At 52.1% G+C, this 21,987-nt stretch overlaps 2 protein-coding genes across 21 annotated transcripts in view; one reads left to right on the top strand and one right to left on the bottom strand.

The window, feature by feature from the left end:
* Positions 1-5,003, top strand: part of CUX2 (cut like homeobox 2) — a 283,331-nt gene extending 278,328 nt beyond the window's left edge. For 17 of the 18 annotated variants that reach the window (XM_025473953.3, XM_025473946.3, XM_025473947.3 and 14 more), the window contains one exon: positions 1,967-5,003. In XM_025473953.3, the coding sequence (XP_025329738.1) occupies positions 1,967-2,768 (802 nt within the window). In that variant the 3' untranslated portion in view covers positions 2,769-5,003. The remainder of the gene's footprint in view (positions 1-1,966) is intronic. The other variant, XM_025473957.3, reaches the window with a different exon arrangement.
* PHETA1 (PH domain containing endocytic trafficking adaptor 1) lies at positions 3,104-19,941 on the bottom strand. 3 transcript variants are annotated; one of them, XR_003146583.3, is made up of 5 exons: positions 19,739-19,941; positions 17,980-18,062; positions 17,038-17,183; positions 8,326-9,287; positions 3,104-4,614 (listed from the first exon to the last, which is right to left on the bottom strand). XR_003146583.3 is itself a non-coding variant. In XM_025473959.3 (4 exons), exon 4 carries the CDS (start codon positions 15,171-15,173, stop codon positions 14,457-14,459), a length of 717 nt encoding a protein of 238 aa, XP_025329744.1. In that variant the 5' UTR covers positions 15,174-15,190; positions 17,038-17,183; positions 17,980-18,062; positions 19,739-19,938; the 3' UTR covers positions 12,539-14,456. The 3 variants fall into 3 exon arrangements, 2 of the variants coding, with proteins under 2 accessions (XP_025329744.1, XP_025329743.1); XM_025473959.3 differs by lacking the exons at positions 3,104-4,614; positions 8,326-9,287 and adding an exon at positions 12,539-15,190 and having other exon boundaries at positions 19,739-19,938; XM_025473958.3 differs by lacking the exons at positions 3,104-4,614; positions 8,326-9,287; positions 17,038-17,183 and adding an exon at positions 12,539-15,190.
* Between the last annotated feature and the right edge of the window lie 2,046 nt (positions 19,942-21,987).

A 21,987-nucleotide genomic window follows, 5' to 3' on the forward strand; every position in this document is an offset into this window, starting at 1 on the left:
AAGACTAATTTGTACTATGATGTGAATAACTATTAGCCTCATATTTATATTTGCTCTACAGTTTGGACAGTCTAATGATGGAACTTCAGACATTGAGCCATCCTAAATGCCCCTTCAATCCTGCCTCGGTAGAACCCATTAGGGCTGTCCCTGGTCCCAGCAGCTCTTCCCTCTTCCAGAGGAGACCGAGGGTGAAGGTGAAGTCCCCTGGAAGGTGGGCTAAGGCCACCTGTGTAGAGGGGCTGGAGAGTGAACCAGATGACCCCTCAGAGTCCTTCTAGGAGGATACTGGGGTAGGACCCCATCCCCAACCTGGACAAGGAACCAGGGAAGCAAGAAAGGATAGCCAGATAATTGGCTTCCCAGCCCAATCACGTGCCCTGTGATCATAGCAATCCTTTGTGTCTCTCTGAGTCTTGTCTCCTAAATCTATAGGAATGAGACTAATATCCTTTTCCTAAAGTTATTAGGAAAAATAAATGAAATAATCTGCAAAAGGCACTTGACCTGGTGCCTGACACATGAATAGCACCCATTATTATGATGTTTATGATTTGTAATTGTTAATATTATATATCAATAGCATCCTTTATTATTAATATAAATGGGCAGAGGGCTACAGCACGTAACTGAGGAAGCCCTTTTGTTGTATGGCCTCAGACGAGTCATTTGACTTCTGGACTTCATTTGCTGTTAGGAAAATAATTAGTGGGGTTAGTCCCAATCCTGGCTTGTCCTGCTCTAAAATATGTGTGAGACTATGTTGCCCGCTGGCAATGATGCAGTTGAAGTGAAGAGAGAGTGACTACTGGGGTCTAGACTGAAATTTGGGCTTCCCAGGTTCTGCTCCCAGCTCTGCCTGTGTGTGCTCTGGTGACCTGAACAAGTCACGTTTCACACCTCAGTTTCCCCTTCTGGGCTGATGTCTAAGAGTCCCCACAGGAAAGAAGCAGAGAGTTGTTTCCACAAACTACATCTGAGTTTGACTTCAAGAAATGCTCTAGACTGGTCCTATCCAAAAGAAATATAATGCAATCCACATGTGATTTAAAATTTTCTAATAGGGCAGCCCCGGTGGCACAGCGGTTTAGCGCCGCCTGCAGCGCAGGGCATGATCCTGGAGACCCTGGATCAAGTCCCATGTCAGGCTCTCTGCATGGTGCCTGCTTCTCTCTCTGCCTGTGTCTCTGCCTCTCTCTCTGTGTGTGTGTCTCTATGAATAAATAAAGTCTTTTTAAAAAATAAAATAAAATAAAATTTTCTAATAGCCACGTTAAGAAAAAAAAAAACAGAATTAGGGGCTCCTGGGTTGCCTTTAGCTCAGGTCATTATCCCAGGGTCCTGGGATTGAGTCCTACATCAGGCTTCCTGTGGGGGAGCCTGCTTCTCCCTCTGCCTATGTCTGTGTCTCATGAATGAATGAATAAAATCTTTTTAAAAATACATGAAATTAATTGTAATAATATATTTAGCCTAATGTAACCATTTCAGTGTGTGATCAATATAAAAACTTTATTAATGAGACTTTAATTTTTTTTTATTAAGCCTTCAAAATCCAGTGTGTATTTTAACCTGTACAGCACATCTCAATTCAGACTAGTCACATTTCAAGTGCTCAGGAGCCACATGTGGTCAGTGACTACTGTGCTGGACAGTGCAAGTCTAGGTCCTCAACTCTAGAATCCAACAATCCTGAGAGTTCGAGCCCTGACTCTGCTACTTATTGGCTGTGTGACTTGGAGCAAGTCACTCAACATCGCTGAGACTTGTTTCCTCCTGTGTGAAGTAGGAATAATGATAGAACCCACTAGTAGGGTTGTTGACAGGGCTTACTAAGATGCTGCATAGGAAGATGCCCCCAGGGAAGTGGGTGGGGTCAAAATGCCACTTGTTTGGATTGAGTCCTGGGTTCACCATGTCTCCCATCCAGCACCCCTTCCCCCACTCACCACCATCTCTGCCCCAGGTCCCGAATGCGCCGGGAGATGTTGGTGGAGGGGACCCAAGATGAACCAGACATTGACCCCAGCGGGGGTCCTGGCGTCTTGCCACCAGGCCACTCCCACCCAGACCCTACCCCACAGAGCCCCAATTCTGAGGCTGAGGACCAGAAGCCTACTGTGAAGGAACTGGAGCTTCAGGAAGGCTCCGACGAGAGCATCACATCCCCAACCACCCAGGACAAGGCCCAGGTGAGGATCAAGCAGGAACATACTGAGGAGGATGCAGAAGAAGAAGCGGGCAACCAGCTCCAGGACTCAGGGGAGCCAGACAAAGGCCAAGGTTCCCCCAAAGAGGCACATCCTGACCGTCCGGGTAATGACCAACTCCCTAAAGTGGTCCCAGGGCTCCTCCTTCCAGGTGGGACCTCTCCAGACTGCCCCTCACTACAGCTCCCCCAGGAGAGTGAGGGCGGGGAGCGACTCCACCCAGACCCTCTAAGTTTTAAGTCTGTCTCAGAATCCTCGCGCTGTAGCCTGGAAGTGTCCCTGAACTCCCCCTCGGCTGCCTCCTCCCCAGGCCTCATGATGTCTGTGTCACCTGTCCCCTCCTCCTCAGCCCCCATCTCCCCGTCCCCACCCGGCGCCCCTCCTGCCAAAGTGCCGAGTGCCAGCCCCACCACCGACACAGCTGGGGCTTTGCACCCCAGTGCCAAGGTGAACTCCAACCTGCAGCGGCGACATGAGAAGATGGCCAACCTGAACAGCATCATCTACCGGCTGGAGAGGGCTGCCAACCGGGAGGAGGCCCTGGAGTGGGAGTTCTGAAGGCAGGGGCACGAGGGCAAGGGGCATACCAGGTGGCCAGCTCCCCCTCTCCCACTCACTCTCGCAAACAGACGGGGTGGGGGAAGGAAGGAACTCAACCATCAACATGCAGACAGCAGTGTTATGCAGTTTACGTTTTTTGTTGTAATCCTAGTTCTATGACGTTGTGAGTGAACAGGTGGGGCAAGTGCCACTGCCTCCTCTTTTTGGCACCCCCTACCCCACAGAGCACCCTCTTCTCCACCCTGGCCTCTCTGCAGGAGGCAGAAGCGATGTGGCACCACATTTTCACCTGGAAACTCCAAACTCTTTTAGAAAAATAAATATTTATAGACCTCTTTTAGATATTTTAATAAAGGATCCTTTGGAATTTATTCCCAGCCAATGCTGTTTTGATATTACAGAGAGTTATAAAATCAGGATGCTGTCACAACTGTTGCGAAGTATACACTGAAGTTGTGTCGTTCTTGCCACTAGATGAGATTAAAAGAAGACAATTGTTCAAAGCCATCACAAAACACTATAAGACTGACCAAAATTTAGATAACCCTTGAACTACAGTTTTTTTTTTTCCATATCTGTCTGTGAGACACAGCACATTGCTACTGCCCTTCCAGAAACCGTGCTGAAAAGAGAAAGTCCAAAAGACTCTAAATGAAAACCTCGATGCCGTTGAGGATGTGTTTCATTCTGGTGGTCTGTTTTGCAACCTTGATAACACAGAACGTCCCGTGCCATTGTAAATGTTGTAGAGATGTGGGCTGTAGCCGACCATCCTACCCGAGATGTGACATGGTACAAAACAAACTGCTTCCACTCCCTCTAGTCAGAAACCTGTGGGCCACGGACGTTGGACACACAGCCTGTCCATCTGTAGACAAGATGTGTTTCTGGATCTTCTGGGAAGCCAGGCAAGGGGTCAGGTGATTGGAGGGCAGCACTTGAGCCAGGGTGACCCCGATCCCCAACCTGAATCGTGGCCACCGCACAGGAAGTTTCCCCACTGGCTTTCCAGAGCAGGATTGCAGCCACCATCTTCCCCTCCCTATGTTTTAAGAAAATAACAGCTTTGGTCATCCCATGAGCACCTGGCACCAAAAAGTAGATTCCTCCAACTAGTGACCCCAACTACCCTTCTTGCCATCTCCTTTCTCAAGTTGACACAGGTGCTATTTCTGGAAGGCACCTGCAACTCCCAAGTCCACACAGAACAAAGAGAAAATGCTGAGTTCACCGCAGCAGGACCACTGTATCCCAGTCTCTAAATCTACCCTCCTGCCTTCCAACACACAACCTTTTGGGAAGCAAAGACTCAATCCCCCCAACTCAGAGAAGCCCTTCTTCTAGAATCTTCGTTGTCAGGGTTTCTGGTGGGAGAGTTCCCAGTTTGGACGGAACAGCCACCATGTTGGTTTTTGACTCTCTTTCCTGTTATTTCTTTTTCCTTTTTCAAACTCTCTGCGGGAAGGCTGAATTGGTGACTCCCCAGCTGAATCCGGAATGACAATGAAAATAGGGCCATAATCAGTGCCAATCCAGTGCCAGGGGGAGATGGCTGATGGGTTTCAAGGATGCAGCAAGCATTTTGAAACCAGGCCAGCAAAATCCAGTGACCAGAAGGGGACAGTTGAGAGCTGTTCCAGAAATCTCAACTCTCATGCACCCAGGCCAGGCTGCAGTCTCCACAATCCATGAAGAACAACACAAACCTTGCAGGAAAACATCCTTTTCCATACATCCAGGCTATGCATTGAAGAGTTTTCCACTGTATACATTTTTATCCAGATGAAGGTATTTTTATATTTTGACAATAGGAAACAGTGACCAATTTTCAGAGTAATCAAATCTGGAACAAATGAAACATCTTTTAGCCACCACCGCCCTATTGCAATTAAGACAACTGTGAGGGAATACACCACTTTCTACTGTTGAAACCCCCACAACACTGAAATCCAGGCTCACCCGCAGACTACAAATCTTAGAGGACTAAATCTGGCTTTTGTGTGACGGGATTTGATTAAGCACTTAGTATATAGTCTTTTGAACATGGAAATCCTGTTGTACTTAAAGCTAGCAGACCCATGAACAACTTTGTCAGGTTCACGTCCTGTAACGGTAAAAGCAAAACAAAAATCCACAAAATCATTTCTATGAGAGATTGATGAACTTTGTTTAAAATTTTAAAAAGAACACGTTCTGTAAACGCGTCGCTCAATACAGAATTGTATAATAATGTCTAGGTGTCCTGCTTGCTTTGTTCTGGAGCTGGGGATGTCAATTAGGGGTCCAATCTGGCCCTCAGAGATGTTTTACAAAACATTTTTTTGAAAACCTGGCTTTTAAATTAGTTTGCCACCATTAAAATATGGGGACACATCACATAAAAATCGCAATTACCAGTTTCTCTTAAAAACTATAAGATCGGGGGTATCCCTGGGTGGCTCAGCGGTTTAACATCTGCCTTTGGCCCAGGGCATGATTCTGGAGTCCCAGGATCAAGTCCCACATCGGGCTTCCTGCATGGAGCCTGCTTCTCCCTCTGCCTGTGTCTCTGCCTCTCCCTCTCTCTCTCTCTCTCTCTCTCTCTCTCTCTATCTATCTATCTCTCTGGTCTCTCATGAATAAAGAAATAAAATCTTTTAAAAAATGAATAAAAAAAACACATAAGATCTGGCCACACTGGGCCCACGTTCCAGTGTGACAGCAGCTCCCCCCTTGAGACAGGACACTTGGCTGTGATCACCCTCAGTCCTCACCTGTGCCACCTGCCTAGGTCCTATGACATCTGTTAGCAATTGTGCTGTGGGCTCCAGCAAAAGAAAATGGAAGGATTGGAATCCATTTTTTGGAATCCAGAGCAAGTTAAGCTCTGGGGCTGAGATCATGCCCTGCCCACACCTCAGTGGCGTGAGGAACAGGTGTCCTCAGCCTCCTGATAAGAAAATGCTGGGATACCTGGGTGGAGTGGAGGTTGGGCGTCTGCCTTCCACTCAGGGCGTGATCCTAGAGTTCTGGGATCGAGTCCTGCATTGAGCCTCCCTGCATGGAGCCTGCTTCTCCCTCTGCCTATGTCTCTGCCTCTCTCTGTGTGTCTCTAATGAATAAATAAATAAAATCTGGAAAAAAAGAAGAAGAAAGGAAAATGCTAAGAGGGGCTTCCTAGTAACCAACAGAGCATTCATTGCCTCTTCCCATGCTGTTTAACCCAGGCCTTGGTTTTCCCCGTCTGAGAAATAGGGGTCTCACAGCAGCCAGCTCAGGTGAATGAGGAATCGTCATGCACATAAAATACGTAAGACAGTGTGTGGCACATCACGACTCTACATTACTTATTGTTATCATGAGCAGGGCTTGGGTTCTTCCAAGCTGTGATGGTGAGTCTGTGCTTCAAGCTGTTGGAGGGTTTTTTCCCTGACCAATAATGTCTGGAAAGTCCCTGGGGTGGCATTACTCATCCATGAGCCAAGGCCACATGCTATCCCAAGACAGACCTTTTCTCTCTGCCGGGAAACCTTCTGCATGTCCTTAAAGTGGGAATTAAGGAATTAATTAAATTCATTGGAATAACTAATTACTCCAAAGCCGGCAGGTTGGCCCCTTGGGGTGCCTGATTACTCCATCGGTGCAGGGAGGGGGACGTCCAGGAGGCCAAGGTCAAAATGGTCCCGTAGAGATCCTGAGCTAGCCCTTAGGGGTTCGCTCAGAGTTGGAGAGGAGAAGAAGGAGAGTCAAGAGCTTAAGGTGAGGGGCCAGAGCACCTGGTTTCAACCCTGGCTCCACTTGGAGCCATAGCACCTTGGGTAAAAGCCTGTACTGCTCTGTGCCGCCTCACTTTTCCAAGCTGTGTGGACGAGGTAGGGATGGCACCTTCCCTTAAGGCGGTTTTAAGGACTCAAATGAAGCAGAGCCAAGGACTGACCCTTTGGGCCCTCAGTTCACAGCTCTGGAAAAACAGAAGGCAGAAACCCCTGCGATATGGCTCCCTGGTGTAAGTGGGGCAGGAGTAGGGAAGCCACATCGAACACAGACAAGCCACCTGAGAACCTGCGGAAACAGGTGCCCCCAGCCTCCGGGAAATAAAGCTCCATCCTGGACCATCGTCTTTGTGTTGACATTGTCTGCAGTTGCTGCTCATCTGGAGTGGAAAATGCGGTAAAAACACAGAAATGTGGAATTCTGAACTAGGGAGCACAGGCGAGTGGGGAATGGTGAGACCAGAAAGGAACGAGAAGGCAGGGAAGGACTTGGAGGAGGGTGAGAGGTAGTAATTTTCAATCGGGGGAGAGCAGAGAGTTGAGTTGGGGGAAATTTGGTGACTGTCCAGGTAATAAGTATTTATTGAGTGCCTACATGTGCTCAGTGACTCAGTGGCAGGAACATGGGGAACCATGAGAGTATAAGTAGTGGAGTCCAGGAAGGCTTCCTGGAGGAAAGGACATTGCAGCTGACACCTGAAATACTGTAGGAGCTGGGGAGAAGCAGGGACAAGAATATGGGGAAACAGGTCCAAAGAAGGCTGGAATTTGAGGTGGGAGTGGAAGGAAGTAGAAGGATGAGGGTCAGATGCTGAAGCCCGTTGGGACATGGTGGGAAATAGGCTTTTCTCCTGAGGGTACTGGAAGCCATAGAGGGTGTGAGAGGGAGTTGCTATGGTCAAACTTGCACCTTAGGAGGTTAAGAGGTTCCATCTGCCTGGAGAGATGCAAGCCAGAGGGGAGCAGCAGGGCCCACCCCCACCGTAGGCCCTGACCTTCAGGCCTCGATGGTCCTTGCTTCCTACCCCTGCCCTCCTTTGGCTCCTAGTTAAGCTCCTGCATTGGGCCAGTAGCCCTACCTCCCATCACCTACTGGTGAGTGAAAAAAAACAGACCTCACCTGGCTGATTGGCCAGGGCTTGCCAGGGTGGCTATTCTCTTTTTTTTTTTTTTTAAGATTTTATTTATTTATTCATGAGAGACACAGAGAAAGAGAGAGGCAGAGAGAGAAGCAGGCTCCATGCAGGAAGCCCGTCGTCGTGGGACCCGATCCCAGGATCACACCCTGGGCTGCAGGCGGCGCCAAACCGGTGCGCCACCGGGGCTGCCCCAGGGAGGCTATTCTTGAGATCATTCTAAAGGCCAGGCTCTCCATAGCTAAGGGCACAGGGTGTATGTTGCTCTAGGATCTGGTCTGCCCTTGCAGGCACCCTGGAGGCTGAAGTCACTCCTGCAAACTCAAGAGCAGTAGGGATGGAGCAGGGACACCACCTTGAGTGACCTTAGTCAAGGTGACTCCTCACCCCCAAGTCCGTTTCTCCATCTGCCACAATGAAGGGGTAAGTCTTGGTCTCATGACCTTCTCCAGCCCTCCAGGGTGTAGTTGTTAAAAGCACTGGCTTTGGACTTGGCCTGGCCTGGGTTTGACTCTCCACTATCAGGCAATCTAGAGTCCTTACATGAGATTCAGTTTCCTTACCTGTAAAATGGACAAGATCATAATAGTATCTACCTGTGTTGTTGTCTCCTAACACCTAACAAATAACGCCAAAACCTAGTGGTTTAAAAGGGTAAACATTTACCTCTCAATCTCTTGGGCCAGGAATTTGGGAGTGGTGTAACTGGGTGGTTCTGGCTCCTGGATCCCTCACGAGGGTTACCATTGAGCCGCCAGCTGGGCTGCAGTCTTCTGAAGGCTGTTCTGGGTCTGGAAAATCTGCCTCCAAAATGGTGCACTCCCATGAGACTGTTGAGCTGGTACTGGCTTGTTGGCTGAGGGTTTCAGTTCCTCTGGAAGGGCTGCTCCAGCATCCCCACAACAGGGCAGCCAACGGTGAGCAAGGCAGAGGCTGCGCGGTCTTCTGGGACCCAGATTTGGAAGCCTCACTGTCACTCCCACAGTATTTTCTTGGCCACGCAGTTCTGCCAACTGCCGTGATTCAGGGTGGGAGGGGATAGCCCAAAGGCAGGGACACCAGGAGGCAAGGATCATCAGGGCCCCTCATGGGGGCTGGCTAGCACACTGCCTTAGAAGTCTCTTTGAAGATTAAATGAGCATTTCCTAAGCTGTGGCTGTAAAATCCCTGTTACCTACTGACCCAGACTTCCGGGAGCCAGAACCCAGGAATCTGCATTTTTAAGCCACACCTCCGCCCCTCTCCAAGTGACCAGACATCATAGGTGTCAGTAAATGGGAGGCAGTCCTAATTTCATTTTGTTTTGTTGGCCCCAGTGGGTGGGCCAGGCCCCCCAGAAGGATGCTGGTGGAACAGAAGAGCACAAGGCACGCAGAACAAACATTCCCTGGGTGTCTTGGCATAGTCGGGAACGGCTGGGTTGAGAGAAATTTTGATTCACTTAAAGATGTGTGGACAGTTCATTGGGAAGATCCAGAGGTGATCCGTGAAATCCAAAGGCAGGAGGGTTCAGCCGGACATCGGGGCACCAGTCTCTCTCACAGGCAGCCCTCACACCTGAGTCTGCTCCTTCCAAATCCAACTTCTCGGGACACTGCCTGGCTCAGCTTGTGTCTGAGGACCAACACCTGCCAGGCAACCAGTCAGGAGGGAAGAATCCAGTGAGCTCAGAGGGGAGGGGAGGCAGTGATTGGAGTCTCAGTGCTAAGCCCTGGGGGATGCACCTGAGGCGGACCTGGTACCCACAAGGAGGAGCAATTTTAGAAATTGGGACAAGGAGCAGAAACTTTTCCATAACCAAGTTTGTGTAAGGTCAGGTAAGGTATCTGGGGAGGAGTTGGGGGGTGTGGATAGTTGAGACAAAAGAGCCCCACTTAGAACATAGAAGGTGCAGTGCTATTCTTTCAGTACTTTTTTTTTCGCTCCCAAGAGATGGAAGTCTTCCAAGGAAAGGATGTCCCAGGGAATACCATCCAGCACTAACCTTCTCCCCACTGAGCTGACAAGAGCTCTACATTTGGTACCCTAGGGCCATGCTCCTTAGAGGGAACAGCTACAAATCACTTGAACTTACCCGTTAGGAAGCCTCTGGCTGCAAATAACAAAAACATCCCTCTCAAAGTTTTATTTTTCTTAAGATTTTATTTACTTATTCATGAGAGACACAAAGAGAGACAGGGACATAGACAAAGGGAGGAGAAGCAGGCTCCCTGTAGGAGCCCAATGTGGGACTTGATCCCAGAACTCCGGGATCATGCCCTGGGCCTAAAGCAGACGCTCAACTGCTGAGCCACCGAGGCGTCCCCCTCTCTAAGCTCTAAACAAAGACATTTATTACTTCAAATAACAAGATATCCTTAGATTCATCAGCTCAAGGATATCTTTAAGTGTGTGCAAAACCCAGCAGGGCATATTTTCCTTAGCGCAGCCTACTTCATGATCACAAAATGGCTGCTACAGCTCTAGGCATCAGACATAACTTACCACCAGAGAACAATGAAGAGCTCCTCATTGTGTCTCTTTTTATTTATTTTTTATTTTTTTAAATATTTTATTTATTTATTCATGAGAGACACAGAGAGAGAGGCAGAGACACAGGCAGAGGGAGAAGCAGGCTCCATGCAAGGAGCCCGATGTGGGACTCAATCCCGGGTCTCCAGGATCACACCCTGGACTGAAGGCGGCGCTAAACCACTGAGCCACCCAGGCTGCCCTGTGTCTCTTTTTAGAATCAAGAAGAAGACCCTTATACTCACATCTCTTTGGCTGAAATTCAGCCACACAGCCATTCTTTAGGAGCTAAAGTTTAGCTGATCCCTGAAAGTCAAATGGGAGCAGCACAACTAACCATTTAGGGGAGATGGATGTGGGCAACCATGGGCACAGCCCATAGTTTCTGGCCTGGTGGCCCTCCTTGAGGTTCTCACTCCTACCCCAAGTTGCTTCTCAGAATATCCCTCTGAATATATACGATATCCCCCAAAGAGTGTTTGGGTAAGGACAACTTCCCCTACTTTGTCATGCTTCTGGGATGTTTTAGTCATTGTTAGACACGTGCCCCTAACATCCCCCTTCAGTCAAAAGGAAACACTGACATATTATTAGCAGGTAGGTGCACAGCACTTGGGTACTGACCAACTTGTCTCCCCTCCCCCTTTCAGATGTTGCAAGGAAACAGTCCAACCCTAAAAAGCCTGGCAGGCGACAGCACCCTTCGTGACCCTCCCTCTTGAGGCCGTCTCTCCTGCTACTTCCCCCATCCTATACCCCAGACCCTGCGGAGGTTGTGGTCACAAATACCACAGGGAGCACCCTGATTCAGTCCGTGTGGGGAACCACTTCCCCAGCTCCCATGTCAGCAATGGTCCCAGGAGGGGTAGGAGTCATTACTCAGCACACACTGGCTGCTCACAGCAGCATGATTCCCTGACCTTGGTATTTTTCATTTCTTATTCTTGAACTTCATTCTGCAGACTGAGGACTGTAGGTTGCTCCTCCTAAACCACCTTATCCTGAATGTGCACAATTTTTCCAGACTGGCAAGGGAGACATGTGACTCAAGTTCTGAATCTACGTTAGGAGGAACTCGGGCCTAGTCCATCATGTTGGGTGACCTTGGGCCAGCCCCTTCCCATCTGCGAATCCCCCATTAGCCCAGCAAACAGGCTCCATGAGTCTAAGATACACAGCATGAGCATCACCACCATCCACCCTGTGCTCATGGCAGACATCGCTAAACAGTTATCGGTTCTTTCCCTCTGAACCAGCACTAATGCTAGAATGCTCCTCACTCCAGGGCCCCAGGCAGCCACCATAAACTGATCTGTGAAAAGAGGCAGGTTAAACTCTTCTGTTTGCTATCGCCGACATTCCTCCCGTCAGGCCTTCAGCCCACAGTTAACTTTTAAATCCTCACTTTCCACAGGACGCCTGGGTGGCTCAGTGGTTGAGCATCTGCCTTTGGCTCAGGGTGTGATCCCAGGGTCCTGGGATCAAGTCCCACATCGGCTTCCCTACAGGGAGCCTGCTTCTCCCTCTGCCTGTGTCTCTGCCTCTCTCATGAATAAATAAAATTTTTTTTAAGATTTTATTTATTTAAAAAAATTAAAAATAAAAAATTAAAAAAATTAAAAAATTAAAAAAAATTTAAAAAAAAATAATTAAAAAAAAAAGATTTTATTTATTTATTCGTGACAGAGAGAGAGAGAGAGAGAGAGAGAGAGAGGCAGAGACACAGGCAGAGGGAGAAGTAGGCTCCACGCGGGGAGCCCGACGTGGGACTCGATCCTGGGTCTCTAGGATCAGGCCCTGGGCCGAAGGCAGTGCTAAACCGCTGAGCCACCGGGGCTGCCCCGAATAAAACCTTTAAAAAAAGCAATCAGGGACACCTGGGTGACTTATCGGTTTGGCGCCTGCCTTCGGCCCGGGGCATGATCCTGGAGACCCAGGATCGAGTCCCACGTCGGGCTCCCCGCGTGGAGCCTACTTCTCCCTCTGCCTGTGTCTCTGCCTTTCTCTCTGTGAATCTGATGAATAAATGGGTAAAATCTTTAAAATAAAAAATCAATCAATCAATCCTCACTTTCCCCCTGCCTCCTCTCACTTCTGAAAAGGAACTTTGCAACTCCATACCCTCCTCCCCCTTATCCTTCTGGAAGGCTCTGCCCTTCTTCCATAGGATTCTAGAGGCTCAGCTGTGTGAACTTAGATTTCTTAACATGAATCTCATTCCCTCGTCTGTAAAATGGAGCTGGCATCTGCCATGAGGTTGAGATGTGGTTGGCAGAGCATCAACCATGGGCACCCAATACACCAGTCACTTCTCCTGTAGGGCCTGCCCTGCTAGACAAATCCATGAAGGATTCTGATGGAGGAAGAAATGACACAATCAGTCATAACTTGATAAATCTTTTATTTTCACCTTTATATTTCCCTCCCAGGCTGCCTGATGTCTCTGTCCCCACCCAACTCTGGAGGCAGCCTGACCCCATCTTGTGCTTTTTATCGGGGGGGTGGGTGGAGAAGGGGGGCCAGGAGTAGGCACTGTACCTTTATAGAGCTTGTAAACCTGCACCAGAATAGGGGCCAAACCCTCATCCCACCAGCTGGGTCTGGCCAGGAGATGGGCTCTGGGCAGCTCCTAACCTCCCTGGAGACCCGGAGCCTATGGACAAGAGCAGCCATCCCCACCCCCTCCACTGAGGACCTGGAAAGGAGGGGGATGGGAAGCGTACAAAGACTCCCAGAGGCACCTGTCAGGAGAATAGGACTTGCTGGGGAGAAGGTGGAGAACCAGGTGAGATTCTTGAGGTGCCTTTGGCTCCTGGCCTTCTCCTTGGGGGCAGTTCCAACTGCCCCCAAAACCTTCAGCCAAGCCCTCCCACCAGCTAACAAGAAACAAAAGCAGTGAAAACACCAAGCTCTGTTGCTAGCGGGGATAAAATACCCTAAGTATTAAAAATTAAATTAAAACTGAAGCCCCAGTCAACTGAGCCAGCAGTGAGCTGGTGATTGTAGACACAGACACCCCCCATTCTTCCCCAAGCTCCAGGGCCTCCAAAAACAGCAGGAAGGGGCCTCAGGGCCAAGTCTGACTGTCACCGAGAGGGACCCTCTGGGGAAATACAGTTTGGGGCGTACGTGTCCTCAGGTGATCCCCAGTGTGGGGCACTGAGGACTGTAAACATAACCCAGCTTGTGGGCCAGGGGTGCCCCAGCCCCACCCCCGAGATTCTCCCTGGATGAAGAATGGCCACTGTGGTAAGTACAGTAAAACAGCAGGCGATCTCGAAGCAAAATAAGACCTGGTCTCCCCATCAGAGCATCAGGAGCAGAGGTGGGCTGAGACAGTGACAGTGAGAGGGTTCCAGAAGCCAAACACACAGCTTGGCAGCTGTTTCTCTGTAGTACCAGATCAGCACCCAGACCCTTTCTGGGTGGTGAGTCGCTCACGGCCACCCATCCCTGGGGAGCCTGCTGGAAAGTCAGCTCAGGCCACGGCTGCCCAGCTCAGGACTGGACAAGATCAGGCCGGCTCCTGAGAGGCTCCACCCTAGGCTGGGGCAGAAGACCCGCTCCAGGAGGAGGAGGCTAAATATGTGGCGGTTAGAGAGTGTCAGGAGGGCACGTGAGAACCCCGAAAGGGACAAAGACATGGCCCAAACTGGAGGGCCACTGCTGCACCGCCTCAAGGCCTGGCTGAGGCCCAGGGCAAAGTCCTGCCTCAGCCCCACTCCAAGCCAAGAGCCCTTGGAACCAGGCAATCTCACCACACCGGTCAGGCATTAAAATCTGCGCCCGTGCCACTTTCTGCACCTGCTTCTGGCGCCAGGCAGGACACCTGGAGCCAGGCCCTGGAGCAAAAGGAGGTCAAACCCGGGTGTGGTGTGACAGGGCCAAGGCTTCTCTCTGACCAGGTCCAGGTCCAGTCCAGGCCGCCAGGACCGGGGCTCCCCCAGCACTGCCTTTTAGGTCACAGAGTCTCACGAGGTCCCGGTCACCCCAGCAGGGCCTATTACCAGCAACAGGCCTTTGCCAGGTGACTCTGGCGGGGCCTGGGGCGGGAGTGCCCTGGACACCAGGCCTCGGGCAAACGGAGCCCCTGGGTGCTCCTTAGGATCAGGCATGCGGCCCCCTGCGGATCCCACAGTCCTGAAGCACCCCTCGGCACCCGGCATCGTCCCTTGAGCAGGGTTCCTCAGGACCGGGCCCCCCTGGCCTCCCAGGGCAGGGCCTGTCAGCACGAGGCCTGGGGCTGAGGTCCGTCCAAAAGCAGGAGCTCTCCGCCCGCGGGGACCTCAGGGCTGGGCCCGGCTCCTGAGCCACCGGCTCCTGAGCGCCCTCACCTCCTGCCCGTACTGCTGGTGGAGCCGGACAAAGGAGGCGGCGTGCAGAGGCCCGTTCGGTTCCGAGACCCGCCGCCGGGGGGGCAGGGGCGGCGGGGGGCCGGGCCTGGGGCGGGAGGCAGCGCCCGCGGGGCCGGGGCCGGGGGCGGGGCCGGGCGCGGGGCCGGGGGCGGGGCCGGGCGCGGGGGGCTCCGCGCTCCACACGGCGCAGGCGCAGCCGTTCTCCTTGGGCGCGAGCGCGGGGGCCCGGCGCGGCGGCGGCGCACAGTCCCCGGCCCGCACGGCCGCCAGCTGCTGCTCCAGCTCGCGCACCACGAGCCGCAGGTAGTCGAAGCTGGCCCGCGACAGCGCCTTCACCCAGCCCTCCATGGCAGCCTGGTTCTCGGCGGCCAGCACGTAGGTGCGCGCCCGGGCCCCCGCGAAGCGCACGGCGAAGGCGAACTCCTCGGCGGCCTCGACCAGCTCCACCGTGCAGCCCTCCAGGATGATGACGCCCACAGGCTCGCGGCTGGCCCGGTCCTCGAAGTAGAAGAGCATGTTGCCGCGCAGCACGAACCAGCGGCGGTGGTAGGCCGCGTGCCGGCCGCCTTTCTTGTACAGGAAGCCCGAGTTGTCCACTGGGGTGTCGCAGGTGGCGTAGAAGGCCAGGCTGCGCTCGTTCAGCTTCATGGCCGCGCCGCCGGGGCCTGTCCCCCACCCCGACCAGGACAGCGGTGACTCACTCGGCCGCCGCCACCGGGCGCCCCCGCCCCCCGAGCCTCGCCGTAACCTCCCTGCCACCCTCGGCCACCACAGCCCTCAACGCTCCTGTCGCACAGGTAGGGGAAACTGAGGCTCCCGGAGCAGAAGCCCACACAGCCCTTCAGGGTCAGCCGGGGCCCCAACCCAGGTCTCACTGGCCCCAGGAGCCTCCCCGGAGTAAGGCCGAGCGTGACCACTGCGTGCCGAGCATTTTCTATATATTAACTCATTTAACCTCGCAGCAGACCTCAACTGGCAGGGCCTAGCACCACCCCATTTGACAGATGGGGTAACAAAGGACAGAGAGGCTAGTCCCTGGCAGAAGGTCACAAAGCAAGTCGGGCAGAACTGAAATTCAAACCCAGGCCTCATTTCAGGCATGGATGCCTTCATCATCCCCAGAAACCAGACCAGCTCTCTTTTTGTGGTCCCTCCCAGGTCCCAGCTCTGCTTTTATAACTCAGCTTTGATTTGCCTATCCATGAAATGGGGATGTGAACAGAACTTATTTTGGAAGGCTGTGGGGACTTCATTGGTCAAACATTCATTAAGCACCTACACGTACTAAGTACTGTTCCAGGCAGTGGGAATACAGCAGTAAACAAGACAGAGAGGGTCGCTGGCCTTGTGGTGCTGACGTGCTAGTGGCAGGTGAAGGGGGCAAACAATTAACAAACAGATAAAATATATCTGCCAGGTGGTCTGCAGTGCTGTAGAAGATATAATACAGGGAAGGGGCCGGGGGTATTAGGGACAAAAGGAGTGTTTGATTTTAATGGGAGTCAGGAAAGGGTGTACTACTGAGAAAGTAACATCTGCGCAGAGACCTGAAGGAGGTGAGGGAGGGAGCTCCAGGCACATACCAGAGGGGACAGCAAGTGCAAGGCCCTGAGATAGGAACCTGCTGCCCTGCTTGAGGACCAACCAGGAGGTTGGTGAGGCCGGAGCAGAGGGGGAAGGGAAAGAGAAGAAAAGACTGTTATGAAGTGACCCAGATAAAAGGCCCAGGGTTTGGCCCACACTTATAGGAAGGGGGTGGGGACAGCATCAGGTGCTCACTTAAAGCAGAGCAATCTAACTCTATACACTTGGCCCAGTGATTTTTATCTACCTTCCCCCAAGGAGAACGTGATGGGGGCAACATTGGCCAAACTAACTGGGAGGTGGAACATGGACCCCCAACTTAGCCATACCTCCCTTTAGAGTTCTTCATGGCCACTTTGTTCAGGCTTTACAGCCCCACTCTGCATAGGACAGTAGCTATATTTTTAAGAGGCAAAGGATGTAAAGTCCTTGGATTGCAGAAGGTACTCAATTAATGCTCATTCCCCAGCCAGGTGGTGCCTTCCACAGGGCCTGGAGGAATGACATATGGCTGGTGACTCTCCTGAGAGCATCTGCCAAGCCAGGCATCCTGACCCAGAGCAGAGGGGAACAACTGCTCCCTACTGAATCTACCTCATCTAACTTGCCTGAGCAGTCAAGGAAGGCTTCCTGGAAGAGGCAACATGAGCTACGATTTGGTAGCTGAAATCAGCCTGTCTTGACCTAGCAGTGGGGCCAACGTCAGAGAGAAGGCTCAGGGCTGAAGGCTCAGGGTGGTGGGTGTTTAATCCCTGCTCTGCCTACCTGAACTGAGTGACTTCAGACATAGGCTGCCCTGCTCTGAGCCTCAGTTTCTCTGTCTGCAAAACAGGACTCATGAGTTCCTACACCCCAACAACTGTATGTGGACCCTGGCTCCATTTCTCACAGGAACCACCCACCCTACTTGGCCCCATCTCCCTCCTACCTCTCAGGCCACTGCTTGCCTCCCTGCCCTCTGCCCAGTCTGCTGTCGGCTTGCTCTTCTCTGGGTTCAAATGTCAGCTCTGTGTAGTGTCCAGGTTGTGTGACCCCGGGCAAGATTTAAGCTTCTCTGGGCCTCTGTTTCCACATCTGTAAAATGGGATCATAACAGCACCTATGTCAGGGTGTTGTGATGATGACACAGTGACTCTATAGAAGGTGCTGAGCATCGTGCCAGGCACACGGTATACACTCAGCAGTGGTAGTATTGATACTCTTCTCGGCCTTGCCAGATGCTCCCCTCAGCACTCTCTCAGCAAATGGCTCTGTCTTCTCCCCCCGCACCCCCCCTCACTCATCAAGCCCAGCTGATTCCTCCATCACCACCTCTTCCAAATCAGTGGCCTAATATCTCTGCCGTCTACCACCTCCCCATCCTAGGTCCCTATCGTTGCTCGCCTAGACAGCTGCAGTAGCCTCCTCAGACTCTCCCTGCCTCCCTCTTTGCCCCTTCCCTGTCCCTGAAGAGCCAAGCTCCCTCCTTGGCCCCTCCCCTGGCCCCACTACAATCCATTCCCCTCAGAGGGATCCTGTTAAGATAAGTCCAACCATACCCCTCCTCTACTATGAACCCTTCCATGACTCCCTACTTGTTCCAGCATTTAGTCTTCCCCACGGCCTCCAAGTGCCCTTCCCCTGTCTCTTTCCCCCTTGCTCATTCAGCTCCAGCCACCCTGGCCTCCTTGCTGTTCCTCAAACACACACACACCAGCCTTTGCCCTGGCTGTTCTGCCTGCCTGGAATGCCCTTCTTTCTTCACATCGCTGACTTCTCATCCTTCAGTTTCAGCTTAACCATCACCTCCTCAGGGAAGCAGTCCCTGACCACCCTGTATGCAAGAGATCCCCCACCCCAATCATTTTCCTACACCCCGATCTGAAATTACCTGGGTCATCTTTGCCTACTCTACAAGGGCAGGGTATTTTTGCCTGAATTCCAGGGCCTGGCATGTAGTTGGTGCTCAAATACCTGTAGAATGAATCAGAGAGTTATCTTCTGAAATCTCTCAACAGCCCCGTAAGAAGGGATCTATTCATAAACCAGCATTCACAGACTGGAAAATGGAGACAGAGAGGTTAAGTAACTTGCCCAAAGGCACAATGTTGTACCCAGAGTCACATGCTCCAGGCAACCAGCACAAAGGGGCTGGTCTTGGGGTCTCCACCCCATTAAGGCCCAATGAAGAGCAATTTCCCTCATGCTCAGCAGCCCTCTTCCCCTACTGCCCAAATGGGGCCAGCTTAGCCCAAGTCACCATCCAGCACAACCCACTCTGCCCATGGCCCTTGCCTCCTCCCATCCAGCAAAAAAGGGGAGGGTAGGAAGCAGCAGGGGTGCGGGCTCCCGCCTCTGGGAGGGCCTGGTCACCCATTTATCTCCTCACACTCATGCTGTTTTCCAAGAAGTTCAGAGTCCACTGTGGGTACTGCTGTTGATTCAACAGCCTTTGACCAGGCAGGAAGCCGGAGGGAGCCTGGTCTCCCTCCAGTCCCAGGGCCAGGTTCTGCCCTCCACCTTAAGATTGTCACTTCACCTTTCCCAGCCTGTTTCCTCATCTGTCAGGTGGGCTGTGGAGTGGGTTCAGTGAGGAAAACCCACTGGCATATTATGGGAAAGGCACCAAAATCACTGCCACTGTGAGTCGGGGCGAGCCTCCTCTATAAAATGAGAATATTAATATCCGTTCCTCTGGGGCACCTGGGTGGCTCAGGCATCTGCCTTCAGCTCAGGTCATGATCCCAGGGTCCTGGATGGAGTCCTGCATGGGGCTCCCTGCCCCACGGGAAGCCTGCTTCTCCTTCTCCCTCTGCCTACCATTCCCCCTGCTTGTTCGTTCTCCCTCTCCCTCTCTCAAATAAATAAAATCTTTTAAAAAAATAAATAAGATAAGTAACAAATATCTATCCCTCTAGGAAGGGTTGAATAAATCCATTCTGCAAAATGTTTAGCAGGCAGTGAGCATTCAGGAAAGCAGCTGTCCAAAAGGCAAATAATTAGCTCAACCAGGTCTGACTGGTCAATTAGCTCAAGGTCTCCAGAAACACAGCTGGCCAGGAACCCAGGACTGGAGAAACTGAGGCACGGCATTTTGGCATTCAATTCAAGAAGCCAGACCGCAGGTGCTGAGACAATCCAGCTGCCACAGGTGTCCCCTAACAGTGGTCACCGGGGGCGGAGGGGGGTGGAGAATAGGGTGTGGCAGGTACAGGCGGAAAAACGTGCTGAGAACTCCCAGAGCGCCTCTGCAGCAGGGGCCATAGGGACTGCGGGACCCTCGCCCCAGGCAGAGGCTGGTTCCCCAGGTCTGGCACTGCTCCTAGCTGCCCTCCGCCCCTTTTTTGTGTCTGGCGTTTTCCTTAAAGGGCAGCCAGAGCCCCGGATGAGGTGCTCCACGGCAGAACGCAGGAGCCGGAGTTCGCGGGCGGCGGAGGTCCCTCGCGGGGGGCGTCGTGGGCCGAGCTCGGCCTGCAGCCGAGATCCCTAGCGCGTAAAGGACCAGTAGCGTGCGGTCGCAGACGAGCAGCTGTCTCCAGCAGAGGTCCCACAGCCCGGGACCCCGAGGCCCACGACGGCCCGAGCCCGGGCTCGCGTCTCCTAGCAGAGCCGCCCGCAGATTCCCCCCAAGCCCGCCAGGCCAGCCTTACCTCTCCGTGCAGCCTAGGGAGGCGCGGCGCCCGGGGCGGCCCGGCCATGGCCCGGCACCCACTAGGCGGCGGCGGCGGCGGAGTCGCTTTGTCTCCGGGGCGGCCCGGCCGGCGCAGCCGCGGGAGAGCTCCGCTCGGACGGAAGGAGGCGGGGGCAGCCGGATGGTCCACGACCCGCGGGCGGGCCCCTTTAACCCTCCCCAACCCACCCGCGCCGGGCCCGCCCCCGCGCTCGGCCCGCCCCCGGATTGGCCAGCCCCGACTCGGCACGCCCCCTGGGATCGACACGCCCCCGTTGGCCCGTCCCCGAAACCACTCTTAAAGGGACCGCGTCTAATTCCCCAATCCCCAGTGCCTTACTTAACCCAGGCAAGAGGCCTAGAGCCCGGAGACCCAACGCGCTACCAGTCGCTGCAGCCTTAGGCCTGGAGTGGGAAATGGGAAATCCTCCCTGACTAGCATTGCCAGATTTAGCAAATTTAACTCCTAGCTAAATCTGAAAAACAACTCTGCTGAAAATGTGTACTTTATTGGGAAAAAAATGAATGCAGCACATTGGGGGCGTTTTTGACAAAGTCAGTAGAGGACTGTATTATATGCACAGGGTGCCTGGCAACCCTACCCGCTGTCCCAGTGAAGAGCGAAAGTCCTGGAACTGGGGAGGTGTGGGTTCAGGTCCAACTGAGTCATTTGATCCCTGCAGGCCTTTGAGAAGTCACTTCTCTAGACCTCTGTTTCCTCACCTGGAAGATACAGTCATTGTAAATAACGTTCATGGCACACAGTAGGTGCTTTCAGCAAACAGGAACAGCTATTCTTCTTGCTCCACCCAAAATAACAGGGTTCTAACTCCCTGGACCTTTATTTATTTCCTGCTCTTGCTGCCACCCTCCAGAACTAGTCATCGTCCAGTCCTGGCCTGAAGATGAGAGGAACATGTAGATGTATTCATTCTACAGCCTCTTACTAAGCACCGGCTGTGTGCCAGTCACTGTTCCTGAATCAGTCAACAACTGGGTTCTGGAAGTGATTTCTGCTAGGAAGACAACCAGCCATGGCAATCGGGCAGAAAGAATGGGAGTGAGATTTTAGACAAGGTGGTCAGAAACAGTCTCTCTGAGAAGAAACCTGAATGAAGTGAGAGAGAGAGAGAGCTGTGTAGATATCCCAGAGAAGCTTGTCCCAGGCAGAGGAAACAGCAAGTGCAAAGGCCCTGAAATAGGACCATCCCAAGCATGTTTGAATAACAGGGAACAGGCCCAATGGAGCTGCAGCCAAGTGGGCAAGTGGAAGAATAGTAGGAAATGAGGTCAGAGAGTATTGGTAAAGCCAGGTTGTTTGGGGCCTTGTGGATCATAAGAAAGATTTCACCTTTACCGTTAGAAGAATGGGGAGCCATGAGAGGGTTTTGAGAAAATGAGAGGAACACCGTCTATCTTAGGTTCAACATGGTCTCTGGCTGCTATGAGGAGGTTGGACTATAGAGAGAAGAGTAGAAGCAGGAGACCAGGGAGGATGCTCTTATAGTAATCTAAGCAAGTGATGGTGGTGCCTAAGCCAAAAGCAAAGCAGAAGCCATGGGGGTGGAGAGGAGTGGTTGTATTCTAGAGCATGTCTGATAGTGAAGCAAGCACAGAGGAGAGTAAGGCCAAGACCCACAACATGGAGACAGATACCTAGTGGTATCTAATAGTGGCTGAGCCCCTGAATCTGCCTATACCTGATGCTAACATAATTCTTCAACCAAGAGAGGCTAGCTGGAATTTCCACAAATGTAGACACCAGATAAGGAAAATGCCAAGCACAAAAGCTTCTGGGTCTGATGTGGGGAAAATCTCCCCAGAGATCTATGAACCTTGACTCTCAGAACCCCTCATACTGCATTTGAGGTTTGGCATGGGTGAAAGAGGCAGAAATCAGAAAGCGTCCTGACATCCTTTAAAAAAAATTCCTTATTATTTATTTTAATTTTAATTGAGGTGAAATTCACATAACAAGAAATTAATCATTTTATTTATTTTTTTTGAATTTGGATATTCATATTGTGTTTAAGCAATCAACTATTTTTTTAAAATATTTTATTTATTTATTCATGAGAGAGAGAGAGAGAGAGAGGCAGAGACACAGGCAGAGGGAGAAGCAGGCTCCATTCAGGGAGCCTGACATGGTACCCGATCCCGGGTCTCCAGGATCGCGCGCTGCCCTGAAGGCGGCGCTAAACTACTGAGCCATCGGAACTGTCCTATTTA

Source organism: Canis lupus, chromosome 26 (genome assembly GCF_003254725.2).
Source record: "Canis lupus dingo isolate Sandy chromosome 26, ASM325472v2, whole genome shotgun sequence".
In the NCBI taxonomy this organism is placed as follows: Eukaryota; Metazoa; Chordata; class Mammalia; order Carnivora; family Canidae; genus Canis; species Canis lupus.

Excerpts from the sequence above, each read along its gene's own strand:
- PHETA1 (XM_025473958.3), bottom strand. The coding sequence starts at position 18,043 with ATGCCAGGCCCTGGAATTCAGGCAAAAATACCCTGCCCTTGTAGAGTA. Across the intron at positions 15,191-17,979 it reads AGTAGGCAAAGATGACCCAG|GCCCCGGCGGCGCGGCCATG; the intron begins GTAATTTCAGAT and ends GGTGGGGGACAG.